This window comes from Echinops telfairi, unplaced genomic scaffold (assembly GCF_000313985.2).
Source record: "Echinops telfairi isolate 266 unplaced genomic scaffold, ASM31398v2 ScPeMD7_2;HRSCAF=8, whole genome shotgun sequence".
Lineage (NCBI taxonomy): Eukaryota > Metazoa > Chordata > Mammalia > Afrosoricida > Tenrecidae > Echinops > Echinops telfairi.
The window spans coordinates 76718627-76734544 of NW_022103898.1; the positions used below are offsets into that span (position 1 = coordinate 76718627).

A 15918-nucleotide genomic window follows, 5' to 3' on the forward strand; every position below is an offset into this window, starting at 1 on the left:
CCACTATCATGACCCCAATTCTACCTTACAAATCTGGCTAGACCAGAGGATGTACACTGGTACAGATCAGAGCTGGGAACACAGGACAGATAAACCTCTCAGGACCAATATTGGGAGTGGCCATACCAGGAGGGTAGGGGGGAGGTGTGGGGAGAAAGGGGGGATGGACAACAGAAAGTGGGTAAAGGGAGACATCAGTCAGTGTAAGACATTATGAAATAATTTATAAATCGTCAAGGGTTCATGAGGGAGGGGGTAAAAAAATGAGAAGCTGATATCAAGAGCTCAAGTAGAAAGCAAATGTTTTGAAAATGATGTCAACAAATGTACAAATGTGCTTGACGATGGATGTATGGATTATAAGTGTTATAGGAGCCCCCAATAAAATGATTTTTAAAAAAAAGATTACTCTTTGGAATCCCAAAACAGTCACCCCAATCCTCTGTGGTGACCTCTCTGCCTTGAATTGATTGGAGCTTGATTTCTTGTTCATGTAGTAAATCCTAAGTCTCATCCTTGGTTATTCGTTCCCCCAAAATGGTGCTCATTACCATCACTCTTGCTTCAAAGACTGACTAACAGATCAGTCCCTCGAGCTCGCTGATCTCTGTGCAACACTCTGGCACCAGTAAAACCATGACAGTGCCAGACCCTGTGAGAGCCGATGCCCACAGCTATCGGGTTCATGGCAATTCCTCCATCAGTTTCGAGGCGTTGGGCACAATCTCTTCTTTCCCAAGGTTGACGGCCTTCCTTCTCTCGGCTCATCTCTGAGGTCTTCCCCGCCTTCCTTGAGATGCTTGGTCCATCTGAAAACTTTGGTTTGGGGCAGCATTCCCAGAGACTTGTTGCAAGGCTTCACTGATTTGGGGAAATGTCCGCTTGAGTTTTTTTAAAAATAGCCCTGACCTCAAAATCTTTTTTTTCCGATGACACAAAGGGTTTTGGGATTTTTTGTTTCTTTGTTTTAAGGTATACTGAAATCAAGACAAGTGTGTCACTGAGAGTAGTCCAAAACCATCCACCAATCTCAGAGACATAAACACTTTTTAAAAATAAACAAATAAGCCCATGTACTTATGAACTGGAACTGTAGTAGGAATGTTTTCTGGCTTAACCTTGTGCTTATGGTGGATATGTAGTTATCAGACCTTATTTTAAGGAGCTAAAAGTCAAACTGTCATCAGCACTTGGCATATGGGATCTAAATTAATGAACTTCGTAACTGACAAAGACTTGGCATTGGAGTTTCTTTGTTTCTCTTTGTGCGGGTTGAAAATAGAGTTAGCAGCATGGTAGCGCCTACAGAAACAGCTCCATATCTTGTGTCTGCAGCCCAGTCAGCACAATACAGTGAAGCTGGGAGCTTTCCAGGCTCAGGAAAAAGAACTGGTGTTTGACATTGACATGACCGACTATGACGATGTGAGGCGATGTTGTAGGTAAGCGCCTGGTCCCGGGGTTGGGTGGGTGATAGCACTGCCGGGGAATAACGATACCTCTGCTCCAGTTCTGCAGACATATGTTCTAAGTGCTGGACCCTCATGACAATGGCCATCCACATCATCGACAGAGCACTGAAGGGCAAGTATCAGCAGTGTCTGAGTGCAGTCAGATGCAAGAATCCGTTTTCCTCTATGCCCATTTCTAATCTTATACGTTTCTAATGCGTTTCCTTGAAACATAGGATAGGGAAATGAAAGATAAAGCTGTTGAACACGCCAGTGTGGTTTTTTGTGTTTTTAATCAGCCCTTTGTTGAGCTGGGTACTCAGTAGTGGTAGGTACTATTCTTGACGAGGGAAGTCACTCAGTCTAAGTAGGAGGCACGTTTTTGAAAATTGAGGATTACAGTGGTGTAAAGTCATACGGAGCAGCAGGTGTGCACACACCGGGTCAGAAAAGGCTTCCCTGAACGGTGATTGTGATCATGATCACTAACTCATATAGGGGTTTACTTTGTGCCCGGCATGCTTCTAAACACTTTAAATATACTAGCTCTTTTGAGATTCCTTCGACTGAAGGAATATTTAAGAGCCCTAGTGGCATTGTTGGGTAAGTGTGGACTGCTCGCTTCAAGGTTGGGTACCCTCAAACCCACCAGCTGTGCCAGGGGAGAAAGCTGAGGCGATTTGCTCACTTAACGATGGACAGCCTCAGAAACGTATCTAGGGTCACTATGAGTCAGCATCAACTCCATGGCAGTGAGTTTTCTAGTTTTGAGAACGAGTCTTTAAAGGTAAACGGGTAATTGACGTGGGAGAGAGGAGGTGCTGGGGAGGCATGAAGTTCTTAGCAGAGAGCAGGATGGGTGAGGACCGGAGGAGAGAACTAAGTGGGAGCCAGGACTTTGTCCATTTGTTGTAAGACCTATTCTTTTCCTCCTCAGAGGACTTTGGATTTAAGCATCGTCTCTGGGTGTATTCTGGACGGAGAGGTGTTCACTGTTGGGTCTGTGATGAATCAGTGAGAAAGTTATCGTCTGCGGTGCGTTCTGGAATAGTTGAGTATTTGAGTCTTGTAAAGGTAAGATCGCCTTCATGAGAATTTGCATCCTTTGTCAGATATCCAGAATAGAGCCTTTTACTAATAGATCAACTAATCTTGTAGCAGCTACATGCTTTTAAATAGCTGATATTTTGTGATAGGCATTGTTTGTGGCAAAAGGAAGATTCATTGACTTTCCTCTAACAATTATGTCAAATAAACAGAGAAAGTTACCGGTATTGAGACTCTAATATAACGTCCATGCTTCCAGACTTTGACAATTTAATCAATATCTTTGCATTTATATATATTTTCGCATAGAATCCTTTAAGTACATTTTTTAAATTATTTGATGTTATAGGAAGCTCATGTGATACAAAGTTATTGGTGTTTGCTTATTTGATGGCTTATTTTTCAGGGTGGTGCAGATGTCAAAAAGAAAGTTCATCTCGGCGAAAAAATCCACCCTTTCATCAGGTCCGTTGGGAAAGACCCAATTTGAGTTGTGTCAGATTTACCCGAACAGTCTTTTAGAAATACCCTGCTATCAATTTTCCCTGCAGAGGCCTCATTTTACAGTAGTAATAGTTCATGTAATTGAGTGCCTGTCTTGCACTGTATTGTTGATGATCGAGGTTATGTAAATATTCTCATTGGTCTTCCTACCAGCCTGATGGGGAACATGATGAGATCTCCATGTACAGCTCAGGAAAATGAAGTGTCAGAGAGACACTTGCTTGGCACAGAGGACAGGATTTAGTCCTGGTCTGCCTGAATCCCGAGACTGTTTCCACTGAACGTACTACTTCTCGGGACGGGTGAAAAGAGCTTTGGGTTGAGAGCAAGAGCCTCTGTTCTGTTGCTCACTCAACTTCATTGTAAAATACCGGTGCGTTTCCTTCTCTGCATCCTGGAGAGAACAAGAGCTGCCCCACCTAACTCACAAGACGTGGCAAAGTGGACGTAAATGCATCAGTAAATGTGAGGAATAATGTGTGCAGAGTGCTTTATCATTGTCAGATGTTAAAGCAAGCAATTCGAGAGTAGAAACTTCAGACTATCTCCCATGTTGTACCACTTACTTACGTATGAAGGGGCTTCAGAAAGTTCACTGAAAAGTGGAATGAAAATATAATGACGTTTTTTTCATGAATGTTTTGAAGCCCCTTTGTATTGTTATTGTGGGCTGGCTGCTTTATATCCGTATTAACTGTTTGTAATGTCATTAACCATAAATGTCATTTATATCCGTATTAACTGTTTGTAATGTCATGAGTTCTCTTCCTACAGAAGATCTGTAAGCATAATCAAAAAATACTTTGAAGACTATGCCTTGATTGGTCAAGATATTCTTGAAAATAAAGCAAGCTGGGATAAGGTTCTAGCACTTGTTCCTGAAAATATCCTTTCCCAGGACCATATACATGTGAGCTAATTATCTTTGTTCTGCCTGCATATCCCCATAAGCTCGTTCCTGAAAACATCATCTTTTTTACACACCCTTCTTACACAAAGGAGCTTCGAAAAGGTCATGTAAAAATTCCATTCTCCAATTTTAATTTCATTTTTCCATGAATGGAATCCAATAAAAAAATCAAGCCCTTTCCCAAATCAATTTCCTCATTTGGGAAATTAACATTAACAGCTATTTAAAAGTTGCTGGAAATAAAAATAAAATTTAAAAAAACTATTAAAAAAAGTTGCTGAATCATTTTGTTAAAGTATGTACAGAGAAGCTTTTACATTAAACTTAATTTTTGCATTCTCTTTCATATCTCCACATAGGATATTTTTGTGGCTATAATTGTTTGACATTTTTTCTTTGGAGAACATTAATAGTTACTTTCTAAGTAGTTATAAGCCTTAGCTATTCTTGTGGTAATGCATACCGAAAGCTAGGTTGTTCACCGGCTTGCCTTGAATGTGTGTGTTCCTTAAAGACCTGTTACCAATGAATGGTGAACTTCAAGAACGCTTCCAGACGTGCCACAGTTCACTTCAGCGTTGGGAACATTTGAAGAAATCAGCCAGTCAATATCAGGTAAGCACCCCTGAAATGTATATTAAGATATAGCAGTGCAATGCCTGATTGTTTCGCACAGTAAGTTAAACATAGTCAAAGGTTGCTTTTTAACCTTTAAAGAAATCCTCAAAAATTCCTTCTAATCCTCATGCTGGACTTACGTTTCTTTTTAGAATACCAACAAAAATGAAAAACATGGTTGCTGGCTGGAGTGGGAGATCATGCTCCAGTACTGCTTCCCACGGCTGGATATCAACGTCAGCAAAGGAATCAATCATTTACTGAAGAGCCCCTTTAGTGTTCATCCCAAAACAGGTACTATGTAAAGAAAGTAAAGACAGAGAACAATGAAAGTTGTTCTTGTTTTAGCATGTATACTGTCATGTGTGAATACGTCTGATCTCCGAGATAGGACAGGGTAAAGAATTACTCTGAATCATTTTTTACCCAGTCAATTAAATAGTGACACATCAGTTGCCACTATTAAGTATGTTCCCCGTGAGCTGATGCTGTGTGGTGCATGAAGGGTTCAAGAGGACCTTAGAAATCCAGTCTGATAGTTCTCGTGTACACATGAGAAGACTTCCATGTACACGGGAAAAGACTTGGTCGCCATGATAAAACAGTCAGAGCTAGGAAGAGAGTTCAGTCATTTTAGCTTTACCCTTTTACATGTCTCCTAAAGATGATTCAGCAGACCAAAATGAGCTTTAAAATAAATTTTGAAGTGCTTTACACAATTGATGTACGTATGGATTGTGATAAGAGTTGTATGAACCCCTAATAAAAACTAACTCCAGCCAGCCAGAGAACAGAATAGAAAAGTGTATAGTTGTCCTCGTTTGTGTAAACAATCCAGCCTTGTCACTTGCTCACTTTGGTACTTTAGGCAAATTGGTTCACCTCTCTAATCCTCAGTTTTCTCATTATAAAAATTAATGTAATGGTAATACTTACTTTAACATATTATTGTTAATATCGAATGTAAAAGTTTAGAAAAGTGTTTGGCATAAATCCAGTTCTCTCAAAACTACTAGTCTCTTTTAGTAAACGATAATAACCCTATGCCTTCTGTAATAGCCAATACATACATTTATTTACATAGCCCCTCTATCAGTGATGTGTGTTTAGCTTCTTTTGGTATGAAGCATAGTATTTCTAAATATCTAATCCTAAGACTTCATTTATTCTTAGACTCGAGGTTTTGGTGCTTGTCACTCCGAAGTGTGTGCATTTTGATTACATGCCTGTCCACTCATATTGAGCTGACCAGTGTTTTTTCTCTCTGCAAACAAACACTCCCAATTCCCTTCATTATTTTACTTCGTGCTCACCTGGCAGCCTTTAGAATCATTATATCATTTTTAAGATGTGATGGATTTATATTGTGTACCAGGTGAGGATATTGTAAAAGGGTAATTAAGGCTTGTCTATTTTATTTTCAAAATGCTTTCTAAAGATGCCCAACCTGTAGAGTGTGTTTTGATCTCTGCAAATAAACCAAGTTGATGTAAAGAACTATTTCCATCAATTTTGTTCAATTTTCAGGACGCACTAAATATCGTATTGTTCTGAACTTAAAATATGGGAGGATATTAGGAATAGAAGAGCCATAGAAGTGAAAGTAATGATAAGAGCCATAGGAGTCTTTAACACCTCTTTGTTTGTTTGTTTTGTTGCTTTTAAAGAGAAATAAGTATCGCTAATGTGAAAGTGCTTTAATATTAACTTTTCAAAACATTAGGTAAAAGCTTAGTAACCAAAACTAACTTGTAGAAACAAGACTAATGATTTCTTTCCCACTGTCACCAATTTATAACTTTTGGTTCTTCCAGGTCGTATTTCTGTCCCTATTGATGTACAAAAGGTGGATCAGTTTGATCCATTTGCCGTTCCAACCATAAGGTACGTTCTGAATCATTAAGATTGTTCGTGATTGTTGCTCTGAATAGAAGTAGATTGGATTTAGATCCCTTCCAGGGAAGTAGTTGTATAGAAAGTCTGTTTAGTTGTGGAAACTTTGCTCTGAGGTTATAGGAGGAGTACCCCAGTAAAGCAGCATTTCCTTGTGAGTTCACGGAACACAAAGTGTCTCAGCTGTAGTTGTTAAGCACGAAAAGGGTTTTCAGGCCAAATTAATTTAGGAGCTGCTGCCTTAAAAGTTTGTACTACTGCAAGGTTTTTCATCTTTAATATGCTAATACGCATGGGAAACTCCCAAAAATTTACAATAAACTATTCCAAAATTATTTGACCATGATTTTTTTTTTTTGCGGACAATCTTGTGGTATTAATGTTGCTCTCATAATGTTACTCTCATTGAGTAATGGTGTTAAAAAGCAATGTTAAGTTTCTCCTGTTCTGATATTTGTAGCTCCATCTGTCGTGAATTAGACATCATTCCCACCAATGAAGAGGAAAATGAAGCTGAATCTGATGTCAGACCTAGAACCAGAGGTCGGTTAAGATATTGAAGTCTCACTTTACTTCAGACATTTTATATAGATGTCTGTCTGTCACTCTGGTAATTAATTCATTTCCCTTGGGCTCAGCTCACAATGTATCAATGTCTATCCTGCTCTGTAACAAATAATGTAGCAGCGTTTCGCTCTTTTATTACATGGCCGGGAGGTGCCATAAAGTCAGTCCAACTCATTGTATGCTGATTTTGTTGGTTACTGATTACGTAAAAAGTTGGTTACTGATCAACTTCTAAATGCAGGAGTCTGTATTGTAAGATAAAAGTATCAGTTGGTGGTGGTGTTTAAGTTTCACAATCTCTTAGATTTAACAACTATTTCCTAATTACTATGTTAGCCGTGCTTTTGCTTTTGCTTTGACTATAATGAGAAGCCCTGGTGGTTATGTGTTGAGCTGTTAAAACCGCTTGGACAGTAGTTTGAAATGACCTGCTGCTCCATGAGAAAGAGGAGATTTTTTCTACTCCCATAAAGAGTTACAGTATCAAAACCCCACAGAGGCCATTCTACCCTATCTTACAGGGTCACTATGAGTCCATGGCAGTGAGTTGTCTATGAGGTATACAGAGGGGTTTACGATAAATCAGTCTAACCGTGATTGAAGTCTAGGATCAAGATTTTGAAGGAGCTGACAAATGTGTAACTCTTCCTGATAGTGGAAGTAAAATCTTGAATGCCCAACATTCTGTAGCAAAAGTATCCAAAGGACTTGCAATGATGATAGAAATGCTATATACCTATAACATTATGGTATATAACTGCCCGGTATGGTAGTCGTGAACCACATGTGACTTCTGAGCACTTGAAATGTGGCTGGTCTGATGTGTCAGGCAGATTATCTAGAGAAACAAAACCAATGACATACTTTTATGTATAAGAAAGAGCTTTTATATCAAAAAGTAATCTTATCTAGGAGGTATCCCAGCCCGGTCCAATTTAAGTCCATGTGTCCAATGCTAGCCAGAGACTTCTTACATAGCTGCATGGTGATGAGACAGAAAGGTGAATTGGGAAGCAGGAAGATCGCAGGCCAATGGCTCAATTCTTGCTTATTCTATGCCACTTCTAACAATATCTAAACGTAGTACATTCCACTATTAATGTTTGTGAAATGATTACAATAAAATTTAAAAGAAGACAGATCAAAATAAACTGGAAAAAGAAATTTGGAGAAAACAATGAAAAGAACCAAAAAACCCTATTTAAAAACAACTATAACATCTTCAGATAATAAGATATTAAAGCTAAAGTTTTTATTTTAATTCATTTAAATTTTAAAGTTGATTCTCAATTCAGTTATTGGAAAGTTTTTAAGTATGTTTGGAACAACTTTGTTTACAACAAGTGTGTAAACCTACTTTTTAAAAAATGTATCTAAATGCAGATCAAGTGTTTGTTGACATCTGAATTGAGATGTGCTTTAAGTTCCAAATACACATAGGGTTCCAAAGACTTGGTGTCCCAAAAAAAAGAGAATACAAAATACTGCAATATTTTCCCTGTGCATTAAAGTGGTAATATTTTACAAATAAAATATGTTATTAAAATTAATTTTACCAGCTTTTTTATTTTTTCATATGCCTATAAGAATATATTATGTGTTTCTAGTGTTATACCTATTAATGCTCATGGAAGCAGCGGTCAAGAAATCAAATAGAGCAGCGGTTCTCAACCTGTGGGTCGCAACCCCTTTGGGGGTTAAACGACCCTTTCACAGGGGTTGCCTGAATCATTACAGTAGCAAAATTAGAGTTATGAAGTGGCGATGAAAATAATTTTACAGTGGGGTTCACCACAACATGAGGAACTATATTAAAGGGTCACGGCATTAGGAAGGTTAAGACCCACTGAACTAGAGCACTGCATTGGGCAAATCAGCTGCACAAGACCTCTTTAAAGTGTTGAAGAGTGAGCGTGTCACTTTGAGGACTAAGATACGTGTGACCCAAACTAGAATATTTCTAATCACCTCATATGCATGTGAAAGCTGGACAATTTATATAGAAGACTTCAGAAGAACTGGTGCGTTGAACTCTGGTGTTGGTGAAGAATCGTGAAAGTACCATGGACTGCCAGAGGAACACACAAATCTGTCTTGGAAGTACAGCCAGGGTGCGCCTTAGAAGCCAAGATGAGGAGACTTTGTCTCCTGTACTTTGGACATTTTTATCAGGAGAGTCCAGTCCCTGGGAAAGGACATCCTGTTGGGTGAAGTAGATCCGTGAAAAAGAGGAAGCCCCTCGGGGAAATGGACTGACACTGTGGCTGCAGGACAGAGCGATTGTGAGGAGAGTGGAGCACCAGGCAGTGTCCGCTCTATTGTACAGAGGGTCTCTGGGTCAACAACATTTTCACTGGGCAACACTTTCTAGAAAATTCCTTTTTGTAAAAAAAAAAATTAAAAGATCATTCTATTGGGGGCTCTTACAGCTCTTAATCCATACATCAATTGGATCGAGCCTATTTGTACATATGTTGCCATCATTATTTTCTAAACATTTACTTTCTATTGGACCCTTGGTGTCAGCTCCTTTTTTCCGTCTCTTCCCCCTCTCTAGAAAATTCTTATAAGAAACTTGAAGATTATGTTTGCCTGTTGTTCTCGCTGCCAAAATGCTAACTATAATGTATGTTCTTCCTAACTTAGATTATAAGAAGACCAGTCTAGCTCCCTATGTGAAAGTTTTTGAGCAGTTTCTTGAGAAACTGGATAAATCCCGAAAAGGAGAACTTCTCAAGAAGAGTGGTAAGACCCTATGGCCTCTCCCTTTATCTGTCTGGATGTTAGCAGGGGTAGTTTAAAGTATCCAGCAAGTGAACTGTTTGGGGACTCTAGTCTGCTGTCCCCAAACAAATTACTGATTTCTTTTATATCCTTAATGTTTATGAAAATTGAGGTCCCCTAATTCAGTTCAACACATATTCATTCAAGATCAGGGATAGGAACGGAGATGAGTTATATTGACTAACTCCATACGATGCCTTAAGAAGTTACTAGCCTGGTACAAAATAAAGAATGCTAAGAAAAAGATAGTATCTGACTGAGGGAATCTGAGAAGCCTTCAACAGAAACAAGTGGTATTTGAACTTTTCTAAGTGAAATGCTGTAAGAATTCTAATTCCCAATGCCAGATACCATGCCTTTATGTAAGTGTAGGATTGCCATAAGCAAAAATTAATGAAATAAAGGTCCAGAATGGGAAAGAGAGTGTTCATTCTAAAAGGACTAGCAGGAGCAAAGCCCTAGAGGCAGAAATGTGATCCGTTTGCTCTGGAGGCCACCAAATAGCACCATTAGATGGCTTTAAATTCCAGACTTGGGAGTTGGGGCTTAATTCAGTTGGAGCAGGAAAGCCACTGAAAGTTTGTGAGAAAAAGAGTACCGTGACTAGCTTTCTCGTAGTAAGATCAACTTTGCAATTGTACGTCTGGTGAGCGGTAGGGACGAGAGCACAGCCAGGATACCAGTTGAGTGATTGTAGACAGTAGCATCAAAGATCTGTGAAAGGTATAAATGCTGAAACCATCCTGAGGCTTATAAGTGGAATGATGAAAAAATGTCAAAAAATAAAGATTTTTTTTAAATGGCACCGAAGCAAGGGGAAGGTTTCAAAGAGATGTTCAAGTGTTCGATGTAGTAATGAAGTGATAAAACCCGGTTGTACACAGTAACTAAGATAGGAAGGTCCAAGGAAGAGTTCTTTGAATGTGAGGGACTTGGGTGTATAAGCCAAAAGGAGGACAAAAATCAGCAAAAGTTCATGAACACCTTAAGAAAACTGTGGCACTGTTATACAAATTCAAAGATTCTCTCAACTTTTTTTTTTTTAATTACATGTTTAATGGCTTAAGTAGTAGATAATGCTTAAATCCTATTACCACTCAAATACAAATGGGCTTCAAAAGTTTGGAAAAAATACATTCTTTTAATTCCACTTTTTCATGAGCATTTTGAAGCTCCATCCTATGTGCTTACTGAGTGTGCCCCCCAAGTGGTGCAAATGGGTAAGCTCTTCTTCGAGTTCACCTGGAAGCACCTCAGAAGAAAGGTTTGGCAATCTGCTGCTGAAAGGTCATTACCATGAAAACTACCACACATGAGCCAGAACCAACTTGATGGTAACTGTGATGTGCTCATTGAATGAGTAGTGATGACTTTGAACTTAGAAAGCCTTGCTAGAGCTGTCATTCCAGCTCACAGTCCTTCATAATCATTGTTTAGTACTAAAGCCAAGTCTGACGTGGGCTTCAGCAATGTGAAAGCAAGTTTTTCTGCATGATACGAATGTAGTGGAAGCATTCAGCAAATCAGGATGTGAAAATAAATCTGTGTTTTCTTTCCTTTACTATCCTTTGATAAAATTCTATTCCATTTTAGATTTACAGAAAGATTTCTGAAGATAACTCCCCTAAAACAGGTGCAGTCTTCTACCTTCATCCAAGCATCAACTACTTCTCCGAGCCATTTAATACATATGGCGGAACCACTCGTGCATCTTCATAGAAGCAACACTTCATTTTCTTGAGAAGCGATTGTGTTGAAAAGAGTGTCCAGGTTCCTAGAAGAAGCAATGGTTGCATTTCAAATAAGATTTGTAAATTTAAATATTCTATGAGGGGGCTTCAAAAAGTTCATACGGAAAATAATGGAGTTGGTCCACGAAGTTTTTGAAGTCTTCTCTTACAAAGATAATTCCAATATTCCTTTGACAGATACTCAGTTCTCCCAGGTGCCATATATAGCAGTAAGGGAGGGGAAATATGCCCAACGCTTGCATCTCAGCCCACTAAATACCGCTTCAGATTTCTGGGCAAGGGAAGGCTTTGTCCTGATGTTTCAGACAGTTGAGTTAATTATATCTGACATGTAATCCAACACATCTAAATTTTGCTCACTGATTTTTTATTGATTAGGCCATACCCCACTGCCCTTTTTTTTTTTTTAATCACTTAGAACATCTAAACCTACCAACATGTCAAGAGATCAATTATCAGATTAACGGTGTTAGGATCTAGGATGATGTCCTTTAGACTATCAGTATTTGTAGCTTTTAACTTCTCTCAGAAAGCAACTGGTCTACTTCATGTAAAGAAAAGTAGCTTAGAGAAAAATAACCAACCCCACCAACATAAAGCCCGCTGTCTTTGTGAAAGTGTCCGGCTGTTGTTTCTCATTTACTCAACTTTTGAACTTCCATGTCTTTCATGTTTGGTTTTATGGAGTAAGTGTCAGGTGTCTCTTGCCTATTGACAAGCAATCTAAACAAAGCAGTCATTCTGACTGGCATTCACCTTCTAAGAAAGAAAAGCAGGCCTTCAAGTTAATACGTTCCTGGGTTGTGAGCAAAGGGTTCTTCTTTGTTTTTTCCTTTCATTTTGCTCACACGGTCTTTTTGTCTTCTTTATCTTTTGACTTATGTCAAATAGACTCCATTAAACAGACTTGTAAACTTGTAAAAATGCTTTTTGCATTTCCTTCTCTTGTAATTCTTTTTTTCTTTCAGTATTTGAAAAGCTATTCACTCTGCATTTGTGGTTATGTGTTGGGCTGCTAACCACAAGGTCAGCAGTTGGAAACCACCAGCCTCTCCATGGAAGGAAAATGAAGCTTCCTGTAAAGTTACAGCACTGAGTGAGTTTCAGTATTCAGGTTTTAGAAAAGGTGGGTCAGTTAGAAATGAATGCAAGTAATTACTAAAGACTTACTGGTCCATCTTAAGAACTCCAAATGCACTGGAAAGCCTAGGGTTATGCTTTCAACTAGAGTTGTTGTAAACTCCCACTAGGGTTTTGCAACTAAGTCAACCATGAAACTATTTTAATGCTTTCACATTAAAGCCCTTGGATAAAAGCTAGTGTAGTAGCCCGTAAAATTAATTACAGAACACATTGTGCTCAGGAAAAAGAGTCAGTGTTTAGGTTTTAAAGAGAACAGAAACGTGGTTAGAGACTCGATTTCCCTTTTCCAATTTGTCAGGTCATTGATGTTTTATAATTAGGCTGGTGTTGGGCGTCTTCAAGTCCATTCCGACTCATAAAGACCCAATGCACAACAGCATGAAACAATTACAATTATACACAAATAGGACTTCTGTGTGCAGATTTGCCCCATGTCTAACAAACTCCAAAGAAAAAGTAAGCATGTGCTTCCATAGTGAGACGTTACAACAGTTTTTTAAGTCAGCATGATGGGGACAGAAAGGAAATGGTCTAAAGTTGTGTTACAGGCGTAAACTGAAACCCAAACTTGCTGCCCTGGACCACTGTGGAAAATTGAGTACTGAAGTAAAGGCGAGTCACACATATATTTTTTTGTTCTCTACAAAATAAAAATATGCTTACACTATACTATAGTCTGTTACTTGTACAATAGCATTATAAGAGTCACTATTAGTCTGAATCAACTCTGGCAGTGGGCGGAGAGTTGATTAGTGTCCAGTAGTATTATGAAAGTTTGAAGTACTGTGAGAATCATCAAAATGTGACAGACAGACCCGAAGTGAGTACATGCTGTTGGCAAAATGGTGCCAATCTCAACACGGTTGCCACAAACCTTGGACTTGAAAAAAAAAAGTGCCGTATCTGCTAAGCACAATAAAAGCTGAGTGCTATAAAACGAAGTTATACCTGTATTTGTCTAAAAGGTTCATTGACTTTCTGTCCCTTTCTTCTGAAAGCAAGTGGACTTACTGGGAGAGGGGAGAGTTAAAAGACGCTGAAGAAACCTGGCTTCTTAATCATGCCACAATATCACCTCGTGAAAAGAACGGGACCTGGTGGTGCGGTGAGCTAAGTATTGGGTTCTATCCACAGGTTGATGCTACAAACCCACCAGCCGCTTCACAAGACAAAGATGAGGGTGTCTACACCTATAGAGATTGGCAGCCTTAGAAACCCTAAGTAGGGTCCCTAGGAAACCATCCACTCTGGCAGTTGTTCATTTTCTGACTCACGGAATGGAACAAAACGCTGCACCAGCCTCACATTAAGAAGAAAGTCAAGAAAACCCCCGGGACAGTACTCTGGCACAGGGTGTCACTAAGTTGAAATCCACGGCTGCAGCCAACAACATCTCGAGAATATCAGAATGTCCCATTTCTGGTAAACTGCACTATCTCAATCCAAATTCATTCGTCTTAATCCTCACTTCCCTAGGAATAAACTCAGAAATTCTAAAGTAGTATTCAGAGTACTGTGAATTTTCACTGCTTCGAAAGGCATCCACAAACATCTTAAAACAATTAAATCAGATCTTTTTAGCTGGTTTAGGTAACCCAGGTACAAAACATCCCCTCCCAGAGGGGTCACAGGGAAGGGATGAGTCAATCAGGGCACAATAAAGCACCGATGAAACACACAATATTCTGGTTCCTTGAGGCGTCCTCACACCACCACCCCACTACCTGTCTGAGCTGGGTCTGGCCTGTGCAGCACCTTTCCCCAGCCCTCAGAAAATAGCTGCTGGACTGTGCGGGCCCCTTCTCCCCACGCCAACCTCCGAAGACCAGAGCTGGACTTTGCAGCCTCTTCCGCAACATTCCAAGAAGTTGGTCCTTGAAACACTCAGACTGCAACTGCAGCACCAGAAAGCCTCCCCGCTTATCAGCACAAGCACCATCAGCTTTCTTCACCTCTGCATATTTCCCTGATCCACATCCTATAAATATCCCACTGCCCCACCAACAGGTGAGATTTCCCTGACCTAACTCGGTTCTTGGAACCTGCCCTGGAGCTCAAGATGCTCCTGTCCCTCTCTCTGCTCTCCCCCTCCAGGGAGCTCTTTCCCTACCCTAATAAAGCCTCTCTTAACCTCATGTTCTTTGTCTCAATTCCACCTTTATTCTGTGTCTTAGCTTTTACATCTCACTACCATGATCCCAGTACTGCCTTTCACTGCAGGTTAGACAGGAGCATGTGCACAGATACAGATAGCGCTCACGCCACACAGAACATAACGAGTAGCTATACCAGGAGGGTGGGGAGAGGAGGAAGGGGGAACTGATTGCAATGACGGACACAACCACACATACCCCTCCAAGGGGACGAACAACAGAAACCATGGGGAAAGGGAGGTAGCAGTCCATGTAAGATGAAAATTATAACATCAAGGGGTGGGGAGGGACAAAAGAGCTGATAACAAGGGCTGAATAGGAAGTAAATGTCCAGAAATGAATGATGGCAACAATGTACAAATGTGCTTGATACAACTGATGTATGGGAAATGATGCTTGAATATTAATTTTTTTTCAATCTGGTGAAATCTTTTGTAGGATTAAGTGTGGGAGTCACCACCCACCAACCTTTTCATTTGTAAAACACTGATTTTACCCACTGTTTTTCCAGACTCCTGAATAAAGCATGGGTTCTTAAAGTGGGTACTGAGCCCCTAAAATTAATGAGTTCCGGAAAATGGAAGAAGTTCCCAAAACAGGCAAAAAGTATTCCTGTTCTGTGCCTATGTTTTTTCCTTGGGAGGGGAATCTCGATTTATCAGGTGAAGAATTACTGTGTTGCTATGTTCAAACCAAACTATCGTGACATGAATAGGCTGGTTTCACCTATTGTCAGCGGAGATCCTTAGAAAACACATCGTTGCCATTCAAAAATAAAGTAATTGGAGATTATACATCGTGGGTTTCAAAAATCATTTGGAGACGAATCTAGGTCACTTAACCTAATGGTGTGAAACCAATCAATCATTACTAGCGAGTTGGTTCTTGGAACAGCGAATGCCAGAGACTGGCTTCACCCAGTCGGGAGTTAGGAGCAGCCTAGATTATGCCTCTCGATGTGCAAAGGGCTTCTGGCGGCTTAGTGCCGTCGTTACGCGTCCGGCTTCGCTCCGCAGTCTGCAATTCAAAACCCCCATGGCAGGGCTCTCAGTTCCCAGAAGGACCGGCTCGGAGACGAACGGGCGGCCTGGCGGGGG

The 15918-nt window shown here is 39.9% G+C and overlaps 1 protein-coding gene across 1 annotated transcript in view; it reads left to right on the forward strand.

Annotated features, from left to right (window-relative positions):
* Window positions 1–12145, forward strand: part of PRIM1 (DNA primase subunit 1) — an 18213-nt gene extending 6068 nt beyond the window's left edge. The window contains exons 3-13 of the mRNA XM_004700541.3: window positions 1336–1442; window positions 1511–1584; window positions 2389–2525; window positions 2905–2963; window positions 3777–3886; window positions 4436–4527; window positions 4683–4824; window positions 6345–6414; window positions 6884–6966; window positions 9637–9735; window positions 11368–12145. Of these exons, the coding sequence (XP_004700598.1) occupies window positions 1336–1442; window positions 1511–1584; window positions 2389–2525; window positions 2905–2963; window positions 3777–3886; window positions 4436–4527; window positions 4683–4824; window positions 6345–6414; window positions 6884–6966; window positions 9637–9735; window positions 11368–11387 (993 nt within the window). The 3' untranslated portion in view covers window positions 11388–12145. The remainder of the gene's footprint in view (window positions 1–1335; window positions 1443–1510; window positions 1585–2388; window positions 2526–2904; window positions 2964–3776; window positions 3887–4435; window positions 4528–4682; window positions 4825–6344; window positions 6415–6883; window positions 6967–9636; window positions 9736–11367) is intronic.
* Window positions 12146–15918: the final 3773 nt, after the last annotated feature.